Raw genomic sequence first — 25,739 nt, 5'->3', positions numbered from 1 at the left:
AATCCACCTGTGGCTCAGGCTCCAGGAGGGGTGGAGCTGGCCAATGTGGGTATCTTCTGGTCACACCATCACGGAACTTCCTGGTGTCCCTTTCAGAGCCTTCTTTGCCAGGGAAAAACTACCAAGGGCAGGGATGACACAAGTGGTGGCTCCATCTCTTTCTAAGTCTCAAGGATTGGGAAAAATTGACAGAGTCTCTTATGAGTATATTTTATAGCCTTAAAGCCTTTATACTATTCTAATACTTTCTGTGCAAACTAATTCACTCTCCTTTAAACATAAGCCCATTTCCTCAAGTCTTTACAAATAAACAACTGACAACAACTGGTTGTATCCTCCTCACTAAACCCTTGAAATACAGGATTATGATCAAGACAACTGCCACAGGGAGATAAACACTGAAACTATTTTTAAAGACACCCCCAGATGATGAGATCCCACTGCCTCTGCTGCAATTCATGCTAAGGCTTCACACCTCTTCCCTGTTCTTGTTTAACACTTTTTGTTGCCTTAAATTCAGATGAAACTCCAAGTCCCCAGTACCATGATTTACATTTTCCTAAATAAAACCACTATAAACTATCTGGGAAACTCATTTGCTTGGAAGGAATTATAAATACAGGTTTTTTTCCGTTGATTACTTAAAGGGAAAAAAATTTGACACGTTAAAACTAATCTCTGCAACAGAACTATACCTTCCATAGGAAGAGTAAACCTTTCAAAGATGCTACCAATTTTTTCAAAGTGATTAACTTCTAAGTGACATGACAATTTTGCCAAATTTCCAGATTCTGATCTACTCAACCGAGGTCTGTGGGCCACAGATGCTCACCAGCTAGTCCTCCCCGCTGTACATGACTAATCAAAAAAGATGCCACATCGGTGTCTCATACTAAAGCCGAATATCTAAGCAGAAGTTATTCTGTCTCTAGCCCGTTATAAGCAACCTATCTTTTAAACATGTTTAACCAAGAGTACATTTGAGTCAGGTTGACACCTACCAAGTCTGAGACCACATTTGCAAAATACACGGGTCCCCGCACCCTACCAACGGAGTTTCACTTCCAACCCAAAGGCTATGAGAATTTGGAAAGAACGTCAGCTGAACAGATGGGGTCACATTTTCAAAGCCACCACCGTCATGTCTCTGCTTGCGCTCACGGTGTTCCTTCTACCAAAAGTGCTGTTCTGTTTCAACTCCTCCTCTAGCTACTGAAGTCTTACCTTTCCTTTAAGGTCACGTTTTACAGTCACCCAGGCTGTGAAGGATCCCCCCCCTTCTGCACTCCCATGTTCCTTGGTTTATACCAAGATACCAATCATCACTCCTCTTAAAAAATAGTTCTATGTCTGCGGGGAAGCAGAGTTCGCCACCCCAAAATATTTCTGTTTTAGCTATTAATTATTTTAGGCTGGTTATTTTCAAGGAATCTTTGACCTTCCCCTAACTGTCTAAAAGAATTTATATAGAGAACCTGCTTCAGGAAAGAAGCTATTGTCATAGACAGTGATATTTTAATATGAACTAAGTATAACAGACAGTGAGGAATCAGCAAGTTCCTTTCATCCAAGTCCTTTCTATGTACCATTTACAGAGATTGACCAACATTCACTTACCAAACTTGCATTTCCATCTCCATGTAAATTGCCTTCCTGACCTTTGAAATCTCAAACCACAACCCTCCCGTTCTCCTTAGCTCAAATGGCATATAAGCCTAAACTGCCCATTGGTCCTTGGTCTCATATTCTTATGGAACCCTGAATGAACATGTATAATAAATTTGATCATTTTCTCCTGCTAATCTATCTCATGTTGAATTGATTATTAGTCCAGCCAGAAGAATTTTAAAAAGTGGAGGAAACGTATTTTTCCTCCCCACATGTCCATGATGACATAATAAGCCCCTTAAAAGTACAGGGCCCTGTCTTCAGTTCTCATTGTAAAAGCCTCATGCTTTGCACAGTATTTCAGACAATAGATAATCAAAGAATAAATAAATGATTAGTCATCTGTACCTCAGCCATGCCCTCAGCTGTGGGCCCTTGAGTGCCTACTCAGTGAAGGGCAATTAAAACGTCTTTTTTTTTTTTTTTTTTTTGGTCCAGGGCATCTCACAGCACTGGGAACCTGATTTTTTTGCAGCTCCTCCGCCCCCCCAAAAAAATCTTTATTTGATCCTGTCAACTATGAAAACTTAAATTTCAAAATTCAGCAAGAAAGCATTCATCAGAAATTAAATTTATCAGACAAAACTTTGGAATTTAACAGCCCAAAAGACACATTAAAATGGCTCTATAATATACAATGTTCAGTAAAATTACAGTGTCTGCAAATATGGCTTCTTACGTTTTTTAAGTTTATGTAGAATAAAAGTTAGATCTTTCAAACATTTGGGAATAATGACAAATTGTGAGATAAAAGAAGGATAGCATGAAACTCATTGACTCGGACAATAAATCTATAAGAAACATTTCCACTCTTAAAACTTGTAAGGACGCCTATACTGTATCTATGTGGTTTAACTGTATAGAAATCTAAGAAATGGAATTTCTACACTATTCTTCAGTCGGTAGTACTATTAGAGTACCTGGGTTTTGGGGATTTTGGTTTTTTGTTTTCAATAGTGGAAGGCTGCTCTTGTAGAAAACCTGAGTGTCAGATTCTCTGCTCAGGCAGGAGGCTTGAGGTGCTATGTTGTGGTTGTGGCTCTCCTGGGCTATTGCTCTGTGAATTATTCTAGATTAAATTCAACCACTGATGTGGGATGGTTCACTAATAAGACAAACAGCCAGCTGCCAAATGCTCACGGTGGCCTCTCACCTCAAACTGCCATAGCCATGGGAGGAAAAATAAAGGTGTGTGTGTGGGTCTGGGCCAGACTGTTATGAAAATCATGTTTATTTTTCCTTACTTAGAGTTCACCAGGTAAATGGCATCCATGACTGTAGCGCTATTATAAAGCCACAATAATTTAATAAACAAAATAGAAACAAACACATAAATACATAGAACAGAATGACAGCTGTCAAGAGGGAAGAATGAAAAATAAGTAAAGGGATTGAGCAAAATATACAGGGTGTCCCCCAAAAATGCATACACATACTTTGAATAATTCTAAAGGCAGTGTTTATTAAAATACAATTCATTTTCAAAATTGAGCTATCAACTGTTAAAGTATATATACATTTTAGGGGACATCCTGTATATAACACACAGACACAGACAGCAGCACGGTGATAGCCAGAGGGGGAGGGAAGTGGGGGAGGTGGAACAGGGTAAAGGGTGGATAAATGGGGACGGAAAGAGATTTTACTTGGGGCAAAGGGCGCATGATGTAGTGTGTAGACGATGTTTAGTTGAGTTGTACACTTGAAACCTGTATGTCACTCCAAAACACTCAGTTTAAAAAAAACAACAATTGCTGTGTGCTAAGGGCAGTTCCTCTTTTCATTATATAGGCAATATTATGACTCAAACCCATAAAAATGCAAACATCAGACCACTGCTACAGAAGATGGGAGGACAAACCTGAAGCTTCTTGATGATTTAAAAAGGTGTACAGATATAAAGAGGGCATTATTCTTTTTTTTATTCTTTATTGATTAAGTATTATTATATGTGTCCTTATCCTCCCATTGCCCTCCCACCACCCGCCTTGTGCCCTCACCCCCTTAATGTCTGTGTCCATTGGTTATGCTTATATGCATGCATACAAGTCTTTTGGTTGATCTCTCCCCCTTCCCCCCATCCTCCCCTGCCTTCAAGAGGGCATTATTCTTATCACTGCTTCACAGATGCGAAAACAAAGGCTTTGAGAGGTTCAAGGTCACTCCTCTAGTAAACAGTGGTGGCCGGTGCTCTTCAACATCACACTGTACCACCCTCCCTGGGTTCCAACATACAGTGAGGGGAGAGGCTGTGAAAAGTGGGAACAGCTTAGAAAATCTGACCACCGGGGCAGACTCCAGGCATGACTAGCTTACTCCCACGCTGGTCTTCCCATCCATAACTGACTCCCCATCCATAACTGACTCTCTTCTGGAATCTGTCTGAAATTCCCAGAGATTTATTTTCCAGCAGAAGGGCTAGAGTGCTCTATCATTTACAGACTTCAGTGAATTAGGTTCCCCTCAGAGTTTCCCATCAAGCTTTGCTCCTGATCCTACATGAGACCAGCTGCGCTGGAGTCCAAAATGGGATATGAACACACTGGAAAAGAGAATATCTTAGGAGGACAGACACATGCCCTGGGCCCTTGAGAGGGGAAAAAGGGGGTGAGTCTAAGGAAAGATAGAGAAATGGGAGTGAGGTTTGAAACTTAAAATCTACTTGGGGATGGGGAGGGGACCACTCTTTCTCCCCTAGGGTATTATGGCTCCTTGATCTCAGGACTTAACATCTATAAAATAGGATGTGCATTAAATAAGATCTAGTGGGCTAGCCTGAGAACAAGGCCAGCAGTATAATATGTCAACCACAGAGGGAAATGACTTACAAAAGTCCCCATTTATATGTCAAGGGCTCTACATACATAGCAGCAAAAAACTGACCTTATAATGAACACTGTGGACTCCTTAAAATTTATTTGAAAAAAGTAGTACTATATTTCCATGAGAACTTTAAAAAAAAATCACAAACAAGAATACTTGAACAATTTTAATAGGAAATTCTTTAAGCAAACATTGGTGTCAGAATATGTTAGTAATGTAAATCAACAGTACAGTGCCATCAAACTTTTATTTCAGCATTTTTAGAAGTTTGCAACAGTTTTCCCAGCCTCAACGCCTTTGAAGTCATTCCCTTTCCTTTTCCACAACATAGAAATTTCTTCTCTACTATATTAAGATCAACTGACTCTGTTGCATGGGCAATAGTTTCCAAACTCCTGGGCAAGTCCAACATGACCCAGGGATACCTTTGACACCCTGGCCATTTTCATGATCAAATTCTCCCCCTGCCGGGCATGGCTCTCTCATCCCTCTCCGATTACTGGCTCCCAAGTCCTTTGCTACTTGCCTTCCTCTGTCGGGCCCCTTTGAAAGGAATCTCTGAATTCTCCCTCAGATTTGCAGCACAGTGAACTCTGACTAGGGTCTGGGAAACAGTTTTCTGTTTGCTTCTATGGGAAGAAATGTTTTAGAAAGTATTTTCAAAGAAACCTGACTGCACCCTCATGATGGGATTCAGGACACACTAGCCCAATATATGGCCCTTCAACATATTAAATATTTTCAGCTGGAGGAATGTGGGCAGTAGCATGTGCTGGAAAGACTCTCGCCTCCACCCGACCTCCTGCTGGAGGCAGCTCATAAGACCCTCCCTGTACCTGTGGGAAGGAGCACCCTTACCTCCACTGGTGGAGACATGCTGCGAAGAATCCAAACAAGCAGGCCTTGCTGAGTTTTCTCCCCTTGCCTCATACGCTTTCGTGCTTTCACATTTTCCATGACTTCCACTCTTCCCCTCAGGTTTAACCCTTTCTTCTGGTCTTCAAATTCCCATAAAACTTTTATTAAGTATATTTGTATTTTTTTCTCCTGTTAATCTGTCTTTTGTATAAAGCCCAGCCAAGAACCTCAAAGCGTAGGAAAAAAATATTTTTTATCCCCTTACAAGGAGTAAGACTGCAGAGAATCTAATTTTAATATATTATTAGAGAATTTCCAAGGGAGACGAATCTAGCTATAGGCAATATTCTTCTACATTCTGAACGGATGAAAATAAGCAGTGAACTTAATTTGTAGCTTTAGATAAATAAATTAATCTCGTCTGTGATTATGAGTAAACTTCCTAGTACCTAGCCACAAATGGAGAAACAATATACAATGGAAAGGGGTCAGAAGCATGGATCCTAAGTCTGGCCCAGGCAATCATGACCTGTTTGATGACTTGGGGCCTCACTCTCTACACCTGTTATGAAATAGGTCTTTTCAACTTTAAAAGAAGGGAGTGGTCCTAAATTTATTTTTCCTCCAGACTAACTTTTATGTCGCTCTTACCAAAGTAACCCTTTCAGTTCCCCATCACTGTGGTTATAGTTCTATATCATAAACCAAGGGGGAAAGTTTCGTTTGGTTTCACATTCATTCATTAAGCAACACATTTCTTAGTATGGTTTGAGGAATACAGCAGCGTATTAGACACTATGTTAGGTACTGGAGATGCACTGTGCAATAAGACAGACACAGCTCCATCCCCTAGCTTAGTCTAGTATTAAATAACAAAGCAGTGTTCCGCTTTAATAAGCCTACTACAGATGCAGACACTTCTGATATGAAGGCCTACACAACATGATTTAGAATGTTAACACCACTGATCAAAAAGTAATGTTTTTCTTCTTTGAAAATGCCTTAGCCGGTACCTTTCTCCAGCTAAAACAATGACCTTCAGGAATGCTGCCAGACTTCTTCAGATACTTTTACCTATATCTCTAAATTCGTGTAAAGTAAATTGATTAGAGAAGAATGTAAATAAAAATTTATGGCCATATAATGGGTCCGAGCCAAAACAGAAAAGACTTAAAATATGCAGAATAATGCTGAAAGAAATTAGACCTGAGTAAAGCAACATATTGCTTTTTTCCCCCATACTTCTCTGTCTTTTTTTCTTTTTGATCATTTCTTAACTGTCTTTCTATTGTGGCATGACATGGTGGTGAGACATAGTTTTCTGTAGAACCAGAAGAACCAAGAACTAAATCTTAGCCCCGCCACATTCTAGCAACTTCATGCTGGATTAACTCATTAACTTCAATAAATGGTAGTGATGGTGAAGGCAGCAATTAAGATAATTATGAATAAGGAAATCAAAAAGAAGAAAAGTTATAACTAACCACAAGATGGAACTAAAGTTATCTGATTATATTACTCCTAAAATTTTGGTATTCTTAGTCCGGTAAAATATTGAAATAGTGAAAAGTAAAAAGTGAAATAGTGAAAAGGTAGTTCACTATTTCGTCAACAAACACTAAAATCACTTGTAATTATTTAAACAACTCAATATTTACTCACCTTCCATTCTATATAAATAAACCTGCTCAGTGTTCTTCAAAAATGTTAATGTCATAAAAGTCTGTAAACAGGCTACAAACCTGTTCCTGATGAACGCAGGTCAAAGAGACATGACAACTAAATGCAATACCTGATTCCAAACTGGACCCTGCACTGAGGATGTTTGGATATGTTTTTTATATGAGCTTAAATCTTCAAACCTGGAAATTATCCAACCATCTTCTCTTTGGATCAAATAAACCCAAAACTCAACTTCCCTACCCATTTGGGAGGAATAGTTGATTACCAAATCAACTATTTTTTCACATTTATAAAAACCAGCTTTGCAAGATTTGCTTTTAAATTCTACACTTGGGGTCTTTAATAAAAGATTTCCCCTAAAGAGCTTTTAACCCTGCCTCTACTACATACACAATTATCTCTTATACCTTCTGGACACTTTCATTAAAATGTATTGTCATAGCCCCAGCCGGTTTGGCTCAGTGGATAGAGCATCAGCTTGTGGACTGAAGGGTCCTGGGTTCGATTCCGGTCAAGGGCACATGCCCAGGTTTCAAGCTCGATCCCCAATAGGGGGCATGCAGGAGACAACTGATCAATGATTCACTTTCATCATTGATGTTTCTATCTTTCTCTCCCTCTCTCTTCCTCTCTGAAATCAATAAATAGACACACACACACACACACACACACACACACACACACACACACACATTCACTAGAGGCCCGGCACATGAAATTCGTGCACTGGGGGAGGTGTCCCCTCAGTCCAGCCTGCACCCTCTTGCAGTCTGGGAGCCCTCGGGGGATGTCTGACTGACTTGGGAGTGGGCATAAATCGGTAGTCGGACATCTTTAGCGCTGCCACGGAGGCGGGAGAGGCTCCCATCACCGCCACCATAGCTGCACTCCCCAGTCGTGAGCCCAGCTTCTGACTGAGCAGTGCTCCCCCTGTGGGAGTGCACTGACCACCAGGGGGCAGCTCCTGCATTGAGTGTCTGCCCCCTGGTGGTCAATGCATGTCATAGCAACTGGTTCTTCTCCCATTTGGTCGATTTGCATATTAGCTTTTTATTATATAGGATATTTTAAAATGTATTGTCATAAACTAAACAAAATATTCTGGATATGGCTTAACCAGTGAACAGTACAAAAAAGCTATGGACTCTCAGCTTTAGTAAGACAGCCTGAGACTGCCTTCAGGTGTACCACTGTTGCCAATCTGAAGTCAACAAACCCCCCAGGTCTCATCGCATGAATGACTGCTATGCTAGATCTGCTGTATCCTACACTGACAGATCAGTGTGCCTTCTCCGACTTCATCCAAGTATCTGCTACAAAATAAAGGGGGAAATGAAGAGTGTTCCCTGGGGTAAGCCAGTGGTCACCTCTCTGTAGGTCCACTCATTTAGCAAATACACTGCTATTATGTGAAGACACACAGTCATGTCATGAAATTCACATTTAGTTCCTTAATACCTCTCTATGTTTGAAAGTCAAGGTTCTTCCCAAAATGCCAGTTATATGATGATGTTCTTGCCCACAAAAACTCCCAACAATATCCTAACCAATCATATCTGTTTATTACCTGGCTTACATTTTTAATTTTTTTATTTTATCCCCTCTGTGCCCTCTTCCACACACCCCCCCCACTCCCCTAACCGCCCTCCGCCCCACAATCATCACATTCTTGTCTATGTCCATGAGTTCTCTCTTTTTTTTTTCTTTTTTGCTCAATCCCTCCACCGACCATCCTCTAGTATCTACCCCCACAGAGCTGTCTGCCTGCTCTCTATCTATGAGTTTGTCTCTATTTTGCTTGGTAGTTCAGTTTGTTCATTAAATTCCATATCTGAGTGAAATCATATGGTACTTGTCTTTCTCTGACTGGCTTATTTCACTTAGCATAATGTTCTCCAGATCCATCCATTCTGCTTCAAAGGGTAAACATTTTTCCTTCTGGCTTCATCATTTCCTCTCCAACCTGATCTTCTCCCAGCAAGTCCTGCAGTCCAGTACATCAAGATCAGTGTGCCCACTTACCCACTCCCACCTGCCCCCTCCTTTGCATCCTGCTTAAGTCAGCTTCCCTGACCTGGCATAGCCCCTGACTTCTCAGAGCCACCCAAGTCTCCCGGATCTGACCTCTTAAAACCCTTGTTGTTTGCCACTCATTGTGGCATGTTATCCTATGCTACCCTGCATAAGTGTTTAATGGTTTAAATATATGTATTTTTAATATCTCAAACCAAACAGCAAGTTCTGTGAAAACAGAATACTTCCCAAACTGTATTTCAAATGCAGCCCTGATTATAGTAGAAGTTCAACTCAGCCCTACTGAAGGGTAAGCATCGCATTATTCTTTTTTTTATTGATGAGAAATTTACCACCAAGAAATCATTATTCTTCATGATGCGAAGACATTTAGAAGTTTCCAATCCCAAGCTACTATTTATCTACAGAATAATTTCACACTCTTCTATATATCTCATACTATCTTAAAATTGTCTAGATTACCAAATCAACTATTTTTTTCACATTTATAAAAACCAGATTTGCAAGATTTGTTTTTAAATTCTACACTTGGGGTCTTTAATAAAACATTTCCGTTAAAAGGCTTTTAACCCTTCCTCTACTACATACACAATTATCTCTCATACCATAAGAGAAATAACTTAAACATTAAATCCCATTTGTGAAGATATCAGACCAATGTCCAAATGTTAAGCTCAGCTTTCCCCTTCAGCTTTAATCATGCAACTTGAAATTGATTCCTTAGTAGAGCAAGCAAAAAATCTAGAGTCAGGCAGGCTGTGATGTAATTTTCCTTAGACTGTTGTCCAATATACAAAATATTCTGTAATTTCCCTTAACCTTATTTTCCACACAAATCCTGAGAATTACTAGCTGAATGACCTTAGGAAATTATGGAACCTCTCTGTGCATTAGTTTCATCATTTGTAACACAGGAATAATAATACTAGTCAGGACCTGTCCATAAAGATTGTTATGAGAATTAAGTATATTAAGACATAAAAGTGACAGATCCTAGCACATGATGGATCCTGGCAATTATTTCACATTATTACCTGTGAAATAATATTAGCAGCTATTATGAATATTGGTATTAATACTGTAAAGCGCCTAGCATACAGTAGGGGTACAGCGAAAGACAGCTGCTATTATTTTCTAAACCATATTAGAGTATTTGTTGGTTATACCAAATGGAACTGATGACTAATTATAATATTTATCCATTTATCTATGTCAGGCGTTCTACAGACGTGGCCCGGGTTCAGCAGCATCAGCATTTTGTTAGAAACACAATTTCCTGGAACTTGTCAGAAATGGAAAATTTCAGGCCTCACCCCAGATCTAGTGAATCAGAAGCCCTTCAGGTGGGGCCCAGCAATCTATGTTTAATTTAAATTTTACAAATTTTAATTGACTTTAAGTCTTTAAAATTTAAAGTAAGGTTTTCTTAATTATTTTTTTTTTTATTGTTGACAGTATTACAGATGTCCCTCATTTCTTCTCCCTTTGCCTCCTTCCATTCAACTCCCGCCCCACCCCAGGCCTTCCCTACACTACTGTCTATGTCAGTGGTTCTCAACCTTCCTAATGCCGAGACCCTTTAATACAGTTCCTCATGTTGTGGTGACCCCCAACCATAAAATTATTTTTGTTGCTACTTCATAACTGTAATTTTGCTACTGTTATGAATCATAATGTAACTATCTGATATGCAGGCTGTATTTTCATTGTTACAAATTGAACATCATTAAAGCATAGTGATTAATCACAAAAACAATATGTAATTATATATGTGTTTTCCGATGGTCTTAGGTGACCCCTGTGAAAGGGTTGTTCGACCCCCGAAGCGGTCGCGACCCACAGGTTGAGAGCCTCTGGTCTATGTCCACTGTTTGTGCATATCTGCATGTTATTTTAACAAGCCCTCCGAGTGAATCTGATGTAGCTGAAGCTTAGGAACCCCTCATGTAAGTCTAAAGTCTTTAAAATATATCTTATTTGCAGATTTTAAGAACCAAAACACTGCATTCTCCTTTCAGAAGAGGTCTTTTCCATCAGCCCTTTACAAAGCCAGTGCTTCAGAAATTCTCCTATTTCATCGGTGCCCACAGATGTAAAATTACTCAATAACAAATAGAGCTTTTTTGTATTCCCTAAAAGTTATCACTGTGTTCTCAGCCTGGGGATTTACAATTCCTTCCAGATACCAAGTCAGAAAAGAAAGAATGGTGTGACTGGTTCGAAGGAGCCTGAAGTCGTTGACTTTTCAATGCGGGCAAAGGATATCTCTGCCATGAGTAAATTAAAATTAAGCTTTCCAAGGACATGATGGAACAGAGAAAAAACCTGATAGTCAGTTGGGTGTTTCCCATGTGGTAACCGAGCAGATTACTAACAAGCAAGGTATGGTTCAATATTGGAACCCAGGGCCTCTTTCTCTCCAAATGCATTTAGGTATCATTAAAATAAATTTAAAAATTCAGACCAAATATCCTATTACACAATGTTAAGGAATAAATTTACAATACAGCTAACCAGTGCTGAAGAAAACACTTCTAGATGAAAAGGGGCCACATACTGAACCTGACAAGCTCAGGGGAGGCCATCGTGGCAGTCGTACAAACTCAGAGACCTAAAATAACCACGAAGGATGGTCTGAAATTAAAAAGTTTTAACTAAAAGCAGTTTATGAATACTCTGGTTTCTCTTCAGATCGTATAAATCTTTCGCCTTTTAAAAGCAGTTTATGGTGGGTAGTCATGACCTAGGCCAGTGATGGCGAACCTATGACACGCGTGTCAGAGGTGACACGTGAACTCATTTTTTTGGTTGATTTTTCTTTGTTAAATGGCATTTAAATATATAAAATAAATATCAAAAATATAAATCTTTGTTTTACTATGGTTGCAAATATCAAAAAATTTCTATATGTGACACGGCACCAGAGTTAAGTTAGGGTTTTTCAAAATGCTGACACACCGAGCTCAAAAGGTTCGCCATCACTGTCCTAGGCCAATTTCTTCCCTGACAAAGGTCAACCTTTACCTAAACTGAGTCTATCTCTTGTCTTTTTGCATCTACGATAACATATCGTTGGAATGTCAAAGTAGTTTTCCTTTTCCCAGACCCCTCAAAGCACAAGCACTGCTCTGCGGAGACCATAAATCAACTCATTGTTATTGAGTTAATCACTGACAGTTAACTATCCTGTACCCACTTATGTAAAAGAAGCATGTGTCTATCATTTTACTTTTTATCCAATCCCAGAGGTTCCCCCCACCCTCCCACCCCACACCCCCCACATCCCCCGCTTTGCTTTCTCCTGCCTCCCTAACCTGTCACCAATGGATTTCATGTAACCCACTTACTCTCCTCCTCTGTTTGTAATGTATAAAATAAGGTGCAAAATTGCCATTCTCCAGAGCATTATCTCAACCTGCTGAGATTTTGTTTTCCGGCAATTGTTGACAGTTTGGCTCAAATTATCTCAAAAATTCTCTATAGGTTTGAATGTTTCTCACGTTGAAAATTCATTATCAATTGCCAGTTAGATGGTCCAACTCAAGGAAAGACCATTATATGGACTTCTTCAGATTCTAATCTTCTCCTAAAAATCACTTATCACCTTAAATTATTCCTTTTGAATATAGCCTCTAGGTCATGGCTCAAGTTTTAATTCTGGGTCCAAGTAAACAATTTAAAAGGAATCTTCTTATCTTTAAAGTGTTTCCAAAAACAAAGGGTTTCCTTCCTTCCTTTTTTTTTCTGAGAAGAGGTAAAAGCTAAATCATAGGTACTTAAATTTAAATCTTAGGTGCCATCTCTTATATTGCTGCCTTACAAATTTCTAGACAAGACAGAATTGCATGTGACCAGTAATTAAAACTAAATAGTTATATAAGACCCCTCCAGTTTATAAAGTAGAATGGGTATAAGCTAACCTTGTACATAATAAAATAATGTTATCAATGTTATATTTTAGAACATTTCTCTGGGTAAAATTTAGCTAGCCGAAGTCACAGTTATTTTTAAGAACAACCAGCTCATGATTCAGTACAATAATTAAAATTATGCTAAAGAATCATACATAATGTTGCTGACACCAATGGTTTACCTAGCAACCATAATTTGCGAGGTAAACAATTGGTCTACTCAGTGTGTGAAGAGACTTGTGGAGACAGCAGACCTGAATGCATTAACCGGGCTTTATTCTTAAAAGGGCTCTGCAGAACGGCGAATCGAAAGGAAAGCATTTCTTGTCAGGACAACCAGTTTAAGGACAGGCTTAGTCAGACAACTGAAATACCAGGACACTGAAATTTAAATACCTTTGGAAAAAAGCCAAAGACTTCTGCTCACCAACAATTCTAAGCTTTACTTAAGCAATCTGTTCAGTTTAAACGAATGTAATTTTAGCTCTGATACATTTAAAAATAAGGCTACATTAATTTTTTTCTGGAGAAAATCTATAATAAAAAAACCCTAACCCATTCAGTGTATATTTTAAGGAACTAATGTTTACCCATATGGACATAATAGTAACTTAAGCAATCATTTAAAACCCCACAATATTTACTTTTCTCCAGTCATATAATCCTCTAAAATCCACCATGCTGGATTCAGCCCCTAGGCACTGGATGTGTGCTATTTACAGCTGCATAAATCCTAATTTCCTAAGTCATGGTGATTAAAAAGCGAATAGTTGGAACTCTGAGGTAGAGAAAAGTAAACACAAGCTCCTAACCAGGGGCAGCCTGCTGGCAGACCTGCAACATCCCAGTCACAGAGCAATCAAACGCGGCGCAGTCCGTGCTTCCCACCCATGCTCTCGTGCCCTGACTACTAGGACAGCCCTACCAGTGAGCAGCCCTGGCGAGTTTCCCCTCCTATTAAATAGGGGGCTCGAACAGGAGGATTTGGAAGATGCCTTCCAAGGGTGAATCTAAGTAAAACGACAACTGAGGACCCAAAGCTGCCAAACTTTCAGAACCTTCAGCATCTTCGGTCTTCGTGGACGCCCCTCGGAAAGGGGAGTGTGTGGGAAAAGAGGAGTAAGTGAAAAAGGTCTTTGGGCCCCAAGATCTACCTTTAAGTGACTAGGGAGGGGTGCGCTCGGAGGGGGACTACTGAAGTAATTCTTCAGTATCTCAGCAGGACTCTAAGGCAAGGAGGCTACAGGCCAGTCTGGCTCAATAGATTCTGAGCCCCAAACCTCAGCTTTTCCTAAAATGAATCAACTAAAAGGGAGAGCCCGTTAGACAAGAAAAGGGATTTGGATAACAGAGGCAGAAGGGCACCCAAGGCAACCTATGCCCACTTCACTATTTTGTCTGAAGCCATCCAGGTCAGTCCACTCTATATCACAAGCTCTCACTTACAAAGTGCTTACCACATGCAAAGTGCCACGCTTTATGCTAAGATGGATTATGTCATTTAAATCCTCACAGTAACCTATCTTTGCCACCATTTTACAGGTGAGAGACTAAGGTTAATGTCACACAAATGATAAACTGCAAAGCCATAGCTTCCTGTCTCCCGAACCTCTTGCTGCCTCTCATCTTTGGCTTACATGTCAGACTGTTAACCCCGTAGGAGACCTCTGTTCAAAAGCAATTTGGTCCAAGTTATCAAAAAAACAAAACAAACAAATATATATATATATATATATATATATATATATATATATATATATATCTCCAATATGCAAAGTGTCCCCTCGGGAGTTTGACCAGGAGAACAGGAGTTCGATCACTTGCTATGATGTGTGCTGACCACCAGGGGGCGACGTGAAACAAAGAAAGGCCCCGGCTGGCAGCCAGAAGGCCCCGATGAAATTCATGCATCAAGCCTCTAGTACAGTGGTTCTCAACCTGTGGGTCGCGACCCCTTTGAGGGTTGAATGACCCTTTCACGGGACGCCTAAGACCATCGGAAAACACATATATAATTACATATTGTTTTTGTGATTAATCACTATGCTTTAATTATGTTCAATTTGTAACAATGAAATTGGGGGTCACCACAACATGAGGAACTGTATTAAAGGGTCGCGGCATTAGGAAGGTTGAGAACCACTGCTCTAGTACTATTTATAAAATGAAACAGAAAAATCTAATGAAGAAAGGTCTGTTCTGGGATGAAACTCTCAATCACCACAATGCCCAGAAAAGCAGAACTATAGCAAATTCTCCCTGGGGCCTTAACTAGGGTGGAAAAAAGGGAACATTAAAAGATATTAAATTAACATAAATAAAATAAATTAACAATTCAGAAGGGAAAATTTGTGTGGTTGTTGTTAACCCTCACCAGAGGATATTTTTCCATAGACTTTTAGAGAGAGTGTGGGAGGCGGGGGAGAGAAACACCAATGTGAGAGAGACACATTGATTGGTTGCCTACCGTGCACCCAGACTGGGGCCAAGGATAAAACGTGCAACCCAGGTACATGCCCTTGACTGGAAATTGAACCTGAGACCCTTTGTTGCATGGACCAACAGTCTAACCACTGAGCAACACTGGCCAGGGCTAGAAAGGGGAAATTTTAAAAAATTATTTCAAAAAATGGGGAATACATCCCTAGCCCAAGTCAGCACTGCTAGACAGCTAAGCCTTGGGCAGAGCCCATAGATCTGGCCCCTTAGGAACATCCCACTCAGGCTGTGAGGGAGGTGCCCTTAGTGTACAAGGCAATAATTCCTCCCTTCTTTTCTCCTTTTCCCCCCCTCCTTTGTCCTCTCTCTTTTTTCTCCTCTAAACTCCCTTTTTCTCCCTTCCTCTCCCATGGTTTAAGGCAGGGGTCCTCAAACTACGGCCCACGGGCCACATACAAATACAAATACTGTATTTGTTCCCGTTTTGTCTTTTTACTTCAAAATAAGATATGTGCGGTGTGCATAGGAATTTGTTCATAGTTTTTTTTTTAAACTATAGTCCGGCCCTCCAACGGTCTGAGGGACAGTGAACTGGCCCCCTGTTTAAAAAGTTTGAGGACCCCTGGTTTAAGGACTACTTGTGACTATAGTTAAAACTGATAAAACAGAGAATATACACAAAACCATTCAAATTTTATCTAAATCATTTTATTCCCCCTTTCTTCTCTCCTTACCCATCAATTACTCTTTCACTTTATTGACATTTTTCTTTGTCACCCCTTTCCCTTAACATGTATATGTCAAGATGCCCATTTTATTGAAAACTTCAAATAACACACTTTTCATTAATTAAAAATAAATATGGTAAAGCAAGAAAGATAAGAGGCCTGTTCTTCTCCTTTCTCTGTTTCTCCATGAATATGTGCAATATTTCAAGAGAAGAATATAAGAAAATTAAAAAAGAACAAATATTTCTTTCAAATATTCAGATTTTTAATCTAAAATTCATATACTTACTTTCTCTTTCTCACTAATTGGATTATGACCAAATGGGCACCTACAACAAAAGTGTCCAAAATGCCCTTTACTGAAACAAGATGAGGTTGACTATCCTTCTATCATCACTTGGGTGAAACCAGGAAACGACTGCATGAAGCAGGGGTCCTCAAACTACGGCCCGAGGGCCACACGCAAATACAAATATTGTATTTGTTTTTTTACTTCAAAATAAGATATGTGCAGTGTGCATAGGAATTTGTTCATAGTTTTTTTTTAAACTATAGTCCGGCCCTCCAACGGTCTGAGGGACAGTGAACTGTCCCCCTGTTTAAAAAGTTTGAGGACCCCTGATGAACTTACTCTGATTAACTAATAACAAGCTTCAGTAGCCTGGTACCCCAAAATGTTTGGGGATATTTAATTACTTTTCATCAGTTGAAGTTAATGCTGTAACTTCTAGACTTAAAAGAATTAAAAATTAAAAACTATGCTCTCACATATTTGAGTTTTGGGCCATAAATTTCAATGCATAAGTCTTAAGATGGTAAGAAAAGGCCACCTGAGCTGACTCTAGAACAAAACAGAACAGGAATGTAAGCCGCTTAGAGTGGGAATTAGCCAAGACTACATTGTTCAACATTCCCCCTCCCTAGAGTCGCTCATTTAATCAGAGCTCATTTTAAGTTTTGACCTATAACATACGTCAAGAAGCATATAAGCTAATTTGATTATAACCCTAATCCATTGGACCGGCATCTATCAATTGACTATTGTGCCTAAAATATTTATTTGCCTAATTTACTCTGTTGCAGCAGGATTAAGACTTCAATCTCTAAGATTTGCTATTTTTTTTTAAAAGAGGTCATCGCCGGGCTGGTGTGGTTCAGTGCTTGAACATCAACCCATGAACCAAGAGGTCACCAGTTCAATTCCTGGTCAGGGCACATGCCCAGGTTGCAAGTTCGATCTCCAATAGGGGGCATGCAGGAGGCAGCCAATCAATGTTTCTTTCTTAGTGATGTTTCTATCTCTCTATCTTTCTCCCTTCCTCTCTCTCTAAAATCAATAAAAAAATATTTTTTAAAAAAGTCACAGATACATACAGACTGAAGATAAAAGGATGGAAAAAGATATTCAATGAAAAACAGAAATAAATTTTTAAAAGCTGGGGTAGCAATACTCATACCAGACAAAACAGACTTTAAAACAAAGTCTATAAGATGAGACAAAGAAGAACCCAGCAATTGCCCTGGGCACTCGCCTGAAGAAAATGAAATACTAGCCCTAGCCAGTTTGGCTCAGTGGATAGAGGATTGAAAAGTCCTGGGTTCGAGCCCAATCAAAGGGCACATGCCTGGTTCCAGGCTCGATCCCCAGTAGGGGGCATGCAGGAGGCAGCCGATCAATGATTCTCTCTCATCATTGATGTTTCTATCTCTCTCTCCCTCTCCCTTCCTCTCTGAAATCAATAAAAACATATTTTTTAAAAAACAAGATATATGCAGCCCTATGTTCGTTGAAGCATTATTTACAATAGTCATGATATGGAAGCACCTTAGGTGTCCTTTAATAAAGGAATGGACTAGAATATTACTGGAATATTACTCGGCCATGAAAAAAAAAATAAAAACTTGCCATTTCACTTATATGTAGATTCCAAGAAACTTAACAAACAAACAAACAAAACAGACTCACAGATACAGAAAAACTGATAGTTGCCAGAGGGTTGGACAGTGGGAGGATGGGCAAAAGGTGAAGGGGACACAGGGGCACAAACTTATAGTTATAACATAAATAAGTCACGGGGGTGCAGAGTACAGCATGGGGAATACAGTCAATAATGTCACAATAACTTTGTATGGTGACAGATGACTACTGAATTTTTTATGAACACTTTGTAAGTTATATAAAGGTCAAGTCACTATTTGTACACCTGAAACTAGTATAATTTATATATCTACCATATTTTAATGAAAAGAACTTTATATTCCAGAATAAAATTTTCAGAAAAAGAGGTCACACTTTCCAGGTAGATCAGGAGTCTGAGGTTATGTGTAACTACTAAATTAAACACCTCAGAGGGTTGTCAGAATGACTAAATGGTTCCATGTATACACACAGTAAGAATATTCTTGCCAGCACTGTGATGGGCCCTAGGAGTGAGCAACACAGCTTTTGTGCACAAACAGCTCAACTACTGTTCTGACATTTACAGCAAAGGCAGTCTCCTTATGCTCAATCATCCAATTCATGAAATACCCATAAGACTGGTCTAGTTCCACATGCCTGGCACATAGCAGTCCCACATAGGTAACTACAGAATGCTAGTGCTGCGGTTCCCGTGGGAGTCACCCTCATTTGTGCTCCTAGTTCTCTCTAGCTCCACAAATCCACTCATTTGTGACTTGATTACCCACCTGGAACCATAACAGTTACGCCCCAGATGACATGGGCAACCCTCTGTGACACCCTCACCACCCCCAGACACCCAGCCACCACAGGCGCATCTCTTCATCAAAAACCTTGCTTCCTTAGGTGCACCTCAGAAATGGGAAAATCCTGTCAGAGCCTTCAGCTCCAAAGGTCCCCATCCACCCCCACGCTCACATCGGCCCATCTCTGCCCTACCCTGTGGAAAAGTCCCACTCGCATTAAGTGCATGGTGCATGTAAGATGAGACAAAGCCTGGGAGAGAGGAGGCAAACGGCTGGCATCCTTCGTTAGAACTCACAGTATATTTCCTCATGAAAGCTGAGGATCTTAACCTTTTCTCTCTTGCCAACACACCAGAGGATTCAGCGCCCTGCAGTGACAGCTCCTCCCTGCAGAAGTGATTCTTCATGAGGGGGGGTGGTGGCATGGCCTCCCCGAGGGACATATCAGAATATTGGAAAAGGGTGGTGAGAGGGGGAGACCTAGAACACCTCGCAGGTAATTCCGATCTGCCCACTGGAATGAGAACCGCTTTTATAGAAGGTCATTAGCTGCTATTACATTATTGGGGCCACTCCTATGCTACATGATGGTTCCAACAGGACTTGTAGAATCGCTTAAGAATATAAGCACAGCCGAAACCGGTTTGGCTCAGTGGATAGAGCGTCGGCCTGCAGACTGAAAGGTCCCAGGTTCGATTCCGGTCAAGGGCATGTACCTGGGTTGCGGGCACATCCCCAGTAGGAGATGTGCAGGAGGCAGCTGATCGGTGTTTCTCTCTCATCGATGTTTCTAACTCTCTATCTCTCTCCCTTCCTCTCTGTAAAAAATTAATAAAATATTTTTTTTTTAAAAAGAATATAAGCACAATTTAAATAATGTTTCTATGTGAGAAAACTCTTTCCAAGTCCCAAACAACAGACTTAAAACTTTACCTACTTCCAATTTGTGACTGTCTATAAAAGGGGGGACAAAGTGACTAATAGTTAACTGTGAAGTCCTCTGGGTTCTTCAGCTGAGACTCACAGAAGCGTTGCAGTGGGATCCAATATCTCCATGAAATTGTATGCAAATTTCGTGTGCATCTGTATTTTTCTGGAGAGCTTATATCATATGAGCCATGGCACACAAATAAATATTATTTTAAGAACTGCAACTATTAACTGCTTCACAGACAGAGAAATGTATATACGTAAGTACCAATTTCTGAGTCATATTTACAAGATGTAAAATGAGTCTGGACTTCTGTCTCTACAATACACCTTTATTCTCATCTAACCCTCTGGCATCCACATAAATCTTGAATCTTGGTGGAGGGGGTGGGGGGGCAAATCTTCCAGAGAATTGCAGCTTTCCCATGCCCTAACATATAAATATTGGCGTATTTCTTAAGCAGCTGAGATTTTTTAGAGTCCAATAATAGGTTATCCTAATGTCACAGAATGTGCTATAATCACTGGGTACACCTCCATCATCACCCATAGGCCACACACCAAATAATTACAGATGCCTGAAATGCATGTGACCTGCTCTAGAATTTAAACTGGTAAGCTGTGATTCAGGGCTATCCAATCAGTTACTGCACAGTAAAGCATGCAAAACAATTCCACGATGTGAAAGAAATAGAAACTGACCTTCATGAGATGCTGATTTATCCATTTTGTAAACGTTTTCTTTTGAACTTTGTCCCGTTCATCTGCAAGGGGGGAAAAAGACATAAAACAAGGTTGGTAAACTCCATGAGTAGACTTTAATTGTGATCAAGCATAGAAACAAAAATAAGGTATTCAAAAGAGCACTGTTTAGCGCATTTGAATTTTCTTGTTGAATTCTGGCAACTGTAGGCTGTCTGTAAGAAGTGTTAAAGAGCTGTGTTCTATCAGACTGGTCTCTTCCCAGAGCTGTAATTGCCAACATTGCTCCTTTAAACAAATGTCCTCTGCATTCTGTAGCATAAGCCCCAATCACCACCACCAGCACCACCACCACCACCAAGATGTCTAATCTAAGCTGTTCACCTTCAGGGAAGTCCCTGCACTGAATTGCCCAAAGTGTTTTACCAGGTGTTACATCCCATTGGGTCTTCATATTCATACGAGAGAGGGGTAGGCAGTTTCATTACCATTTTCAGAAAGAAAGGCTCAGGGAAGTTAGAAGAACTGGCCATGATTATTCAACAAATGGTTTAAAATTGTAATAAAAGACAGGACTGCATTCTGGTCCTCTGGTTTAATTACTAACCATGCTGCTTCTCTCTTAGATGCCCATTTTAAATTGTCTGGTAAAAGAAAAAAAAATACATCCCACCTAGATACTCACTACAGAGAGGGATTCCGCCCAGTGGCTGCTACAGCCAGGACGCAGAGACCGCGGGAGACCGCTGCTGATGATGGAAGGAGAAAGACTATTGGAATGCTCTGGTTCCTCAGGTTAGTATTTCAAAGAGAATCTTAAGCCAAAACCGGTTTGGCTCAGTGGATAGAGCATCGGCCTGCGGACTGAAAGGTCCCAGGTTCGATTCCGGTCAAGGGCATGTACCTGGGTTGCGGGCACATCCCCCGTAAGAGATGTGCAGGAGGCAGCTGATCGATGTTTCTCTCTCATCAATGTTTCTAACTCTCTATCTCTCTGCCTTCCTCTCTGTAGAAAATCAATAAAATATATTTAAAAAAAAAAAAAAAAGAGAGAGAATCTTAATCTTCCAAGGTCTAGAGTGCACATGCTGCGCTACACTACTTTCTTCCTCCCTGCGTCTAAGGAGGCAATCCCCGACTTTCTCGTTTCCTTCCTTCCTCCTCTCTGGGTCTGGGGACACCTCTCTTTTTCACTGGTCTTCTTTCCTCTCTCACCACAGTCCAGACATTCTTGGTCCTTTCCCTCGGGCTCTCTTCATCACTTCCTTCTCATTCTTTATCCACGAACCTTCTTAAACTATTTTAATGAAACGAAAGTTTCTTTAAAATGTTTGTCCTACATATTAAAAGTATGTATGTACTTTACAATAATTTAAATATAAACACAAATATAAAAATAAATCAGTTGGGAAATATATCTGTAAGACAAAGGTTACTAATATTAATACCAAAAAAAAAGAAATTTAAAAATGAACTTCTTAATGTATACAGATATGTAATCCATTGAAAAAAATTAATGCCCACAGGTACTCAACCTCTCTAGCAAATAACAGTAGTAATATAAAATAACACAAATCAAGCTTTCTAACCTATATAATTGTCAAGATTTTAATTTAAAAAATATTGATGTTGACAAGGAAACAGGGAAAAGGCACACACATATATATCGCTAGTGGAAAATTAAACCAGATTTAATTTGGTTTAAATCTTTTGGACACTACTCAATACTATAACCACTAGTCACATTTGGCTATTTAAGTTTACACCAAAGTTGGCCTAAGATATTGGACAATACAGATATAGGATGTTCCCACATCACAGAAATTTCTACTAGACATCACTGCTCTAGAGCAATTTGCCACTAAATATCAAAAGCCTTAAAAATATACACACTCTTTCCCGGCAAGTCTACTTCTAAAATTTGGTTGTGTGCAATATGTATCTATAAGAATATAAATCCTAGTGTTTACAATAGCAACAGAAAAGCTCTGCAAAAAATATGTGTTCAGTGATCAGAAAATGGTTAAATAAATTTTAGTAAAGCAATTCAATGGTTTGTTCAGATTCAATTTTCTGCCAAGCTACTCAATGATGGCATATTACTCAGAGTTCTTCTACACTTTAAACCAAAATGAAAGGGCAGAAAAAGGAATCAAATAGACCTAGTTTGTATTTCATAAGCACTTATTCTCCAAAGTACCTCCTTCAAACCCTTTCTGTTTCCTGCCGTCATCAGGGAGAAACAACATCAAAGACATATAAGCATAGCCTATCCTTTGGTCTGTCCATAACAAATTCATTCTCAGTGCCCCAAACATCTAGTTTACTTCTTGACTTAATTAACACTGGGTGTTAAAAAATTGGAGAAGAGTTTGCAGAAAGAAGACCTAGAAGACAGAGGCTTGCTGAATCTGAATATAAATGCCCAGAATGTATGGTAAAATGGTTAATTTTGCCTGATTCCCAATGTAAAATCCCCAGACACTTTGCTTATAACTACTCCACCAAGATCAATAATATTAATAATTAATATCCAACATTATCATCCACAAAATATTTATTAATCATCTGTTTGCCCCCTCTGAGGCATCATCTACACCTCACTCCTCTTTGTCTACCCCATAGTAGATATTATAATGTTTTTATGCACTCAACAAATAAATATCACAATGTGAATTATGTTTCAAAAAGGACAATCCAACTCAGAATAACAATGTATAATCATTTATATAACAACAGTAGATACACCACTGAATCTCTTAAAACAAAATATGGTGCCTTAAATGTCTTTCAGCCTTGCTATTGTTCATGCATTCAGAATAAAGTATTCATTAGTATCTAGGGCAAGAGCAAAGGGAAGCAATCCACCAGTCCTCCTTCCTGACAAAATGCAGATTCTATACTTCCCTCATTACCCAGTCATTCACTCCAGCATCTATCAAGTCGTTGGATGAGCCCAGGGCCACAGAGGCACAGAGACCACATGGCTAGACAGAAAGAGCACAGGTCCTTGCTCTCTGCAGCTCATCACCTAGAGGGCACCTGACAAGAAGGCAGTGTGGTAAGCATGCCAACTGCACAAAGGATGCGACACTCACCACGCAAGTAAGCACAAATGAGAGGAAGACTAACCCTGACCAGGGCAGTCAGGTGGGGCTTAAAGCGAAGGAAGTAGAGTAGCAAGACAGAAACCGACCATGTGCAGTGTTCTCCATCAAAAAGAAACCCTGGTTTGCCATGGCCAGTGTGGCTCAGTTGGTTGGGGCGTTGTCCTGTACAAAGGAGGTGGCAGGTTCAATTCCAGTCAGGGCAAATACCCGGGTTGTGGGTTTGGTCCCCAGTTGGGGTACATGTTGGAGGCAACTGATAGGTGTTTCTTTCTCTTTCTTTCTTTCTTTCTCTCTCTCTCTCTCTCTCTCTCTTTCTCTCTCCCCCCCCTCTCCTCCAATAAAAAAAAGAAAAAGAAAATCCTGGTTTAAAAATTTCAGACTGAAAGAGTCCTAGTTAGAACCCAAGCATTGAGATTCCCTCCAGAGTTGCTTCCATTACCCCAAGATACTGTCATCCTTCCAATGACAGTGCTGAACACACCTCAATCTCAGTCACAGACTGGGTGCTGAGGAATGTGGCCCTGCTGTGTGAGGTGAACTTTGGACAAGTAAATGCAAATAATGGGACTTCGGTGCCAAAGTCTACTACTCATATCACATTTTCAGCATTTCTAAGCCTCCAGCACAAGAAAAGAGTGGACAAAATAAAGATTACTTCCTAGGCAATATCCATATTATTCCCACCCAATAATAATCTAGGATCCTAAAGTAAAATAATCAAGAAAAAAAACATTAAAATGTATAATTAATTTAAAATCCTTATAAGTAAAGAATAGAAAGCTTCCATGTCAAGTTCATTAATTTATTGAATCATAATATAATAATATGAACTCTAACAATAATGTTTTCTTCCCATTAAATTTAACATGTTGTATGTGTATTATGTAAAATCCTGTCCTCTTGGTATATAACAGTTAATAAAATCTATTTCTTTCTTTTAAATTAATAAAAACTGGTCCCCATCAAAAAAATTAACAATAATTCATTATTATCAATAACCCAAGTATTCACATTATCCCAATTATTTAAATTTTTTTAAAAAGTTCTTTTGTTTAATTGAAATCCAAATAAAGTCCATAAATTGTGATTAGTTAAAAAACCACAAAAATAAATTAAAACTGGTCCTATATTTTAAGGAACATGAAGAAGTAGAACATACGTTCTGAAGACCAATCGCTTATTCATTAATTTCTTACCCATGTGGTACAGCGAGAAAGCTGATTTAATCAAATAATTTACCTCCAAGTACGGTTGAGACATTCACTCAAATAATTAACTATAAAGAGGTTACTTTGATCACTGAGGTTTTGCCTGTGGTGGTTACTGACAAGCTCAAAAGTATGTTTAAAATGTTAGATGGGTGCTAAGTATTTGACAGGTTAATACTAAGATAATATTTTAGGATTATGATCTACAACTAAAGTTCATAAGTAAGGTACCAAAACTAAAGCTAACTAAACAACACACATAATTCATAAATTCTGATACTGTTTTCTAACAGTAACAATCCAAATCTTCTCTTTTTAACCACAGTAAACCTTGATCGGTCCCATTCAAGTATACCAAGGGGAGTTCTTTAACACCAGGCTCCCGAAATGCTACCACAATGAGTAAAGAGTTAATGTGGACTTTGAGGACCTCAACTTTCTTCAGGAAAGCAACTTATAATCAGAGAATAATTTCTAGTCTGGGGAGACTGTGATTTACCACTCTCCATATGCACTATTCCAAAAGGGCGTATTCCTGATCGCACCATCTAATTTCCCAATTACCAGCCTCATAATGGTTCTTTATTTCATTTCAGTGAGGGATGTCCAACGCTGAGATTTATATTTACGGCAATGTTGCTATGACAACAAAAAGGGGACATTATTCCTGGGACTTAAACCGATTCAACTGGTTTTATAGACTAGCCAGTTGTTTTTCTGGATAAAGTTTTAAAACATTCCTCTATCGGAAAATTATTTCATTTACAGGCTAAGTTTTAAACGAAAATATAGTACAACGTGGCTGGAAATACGTAATAACACAGAATGCAATGAATAACAGAATTTGGGGAAAACAGATGTACAAAAAAGAGCATTAATTATTTTACAACTTACACCTACTGGTTTTCAGTAAAATCCAATCCTTAGTATCACATCACA

The 25,739-nt window shown here is 39.4% G+C and overlaps 1 protein-coding gene across 18 annotated transcripts in view; it reads right to left on the bottom strand.

Moving 5' to 3' along the window:
* The window catches only part of DST (dystonin), a 432,285-nt gene that overhangs the window by 231,933 nt on the left and 174,613 nt on the right, over positions 1–25,739 (bottom strand). For all 18 annotated transcript variants that reach the window (XM_070418341.1, XM_070418345.1, XM_070418343.1 and 15 more), the window contains one exon: positions 20,483–20,544. In XM_070418341.1, the coding sequence (XP_070274442.1) occupies positions 20,483–20,544 (62 nt within the window). The remainder of the gene's footprint in view (positions 1–20,482; positions 20,545–25,739) is intronic.

The sequence above is a fragment of the Myotis yumanensis genome, unplaced genomic scaffold, assembly GCF_028538775.1.
Source record: "Myotis yumanensis isolate MYYU_CA2020_CCGP unplaced genomic scaffold, mMyoYum1.0.hap1 SCAF_6, whole genome shotgun sequence".
NCBI classification, from domain to species: domain Eukaryota; kingdom Metazoa; phylum Chordata; class Mammalia; order Chiroptera; family Vespertilionidae; genus Myotis; species Myotis yumanensis.
The sequence above is the reverse complement of the archived record's forward strand: the minus strand, read 5'-3'. Positions and strand labels throughout refer to the sequence as shown.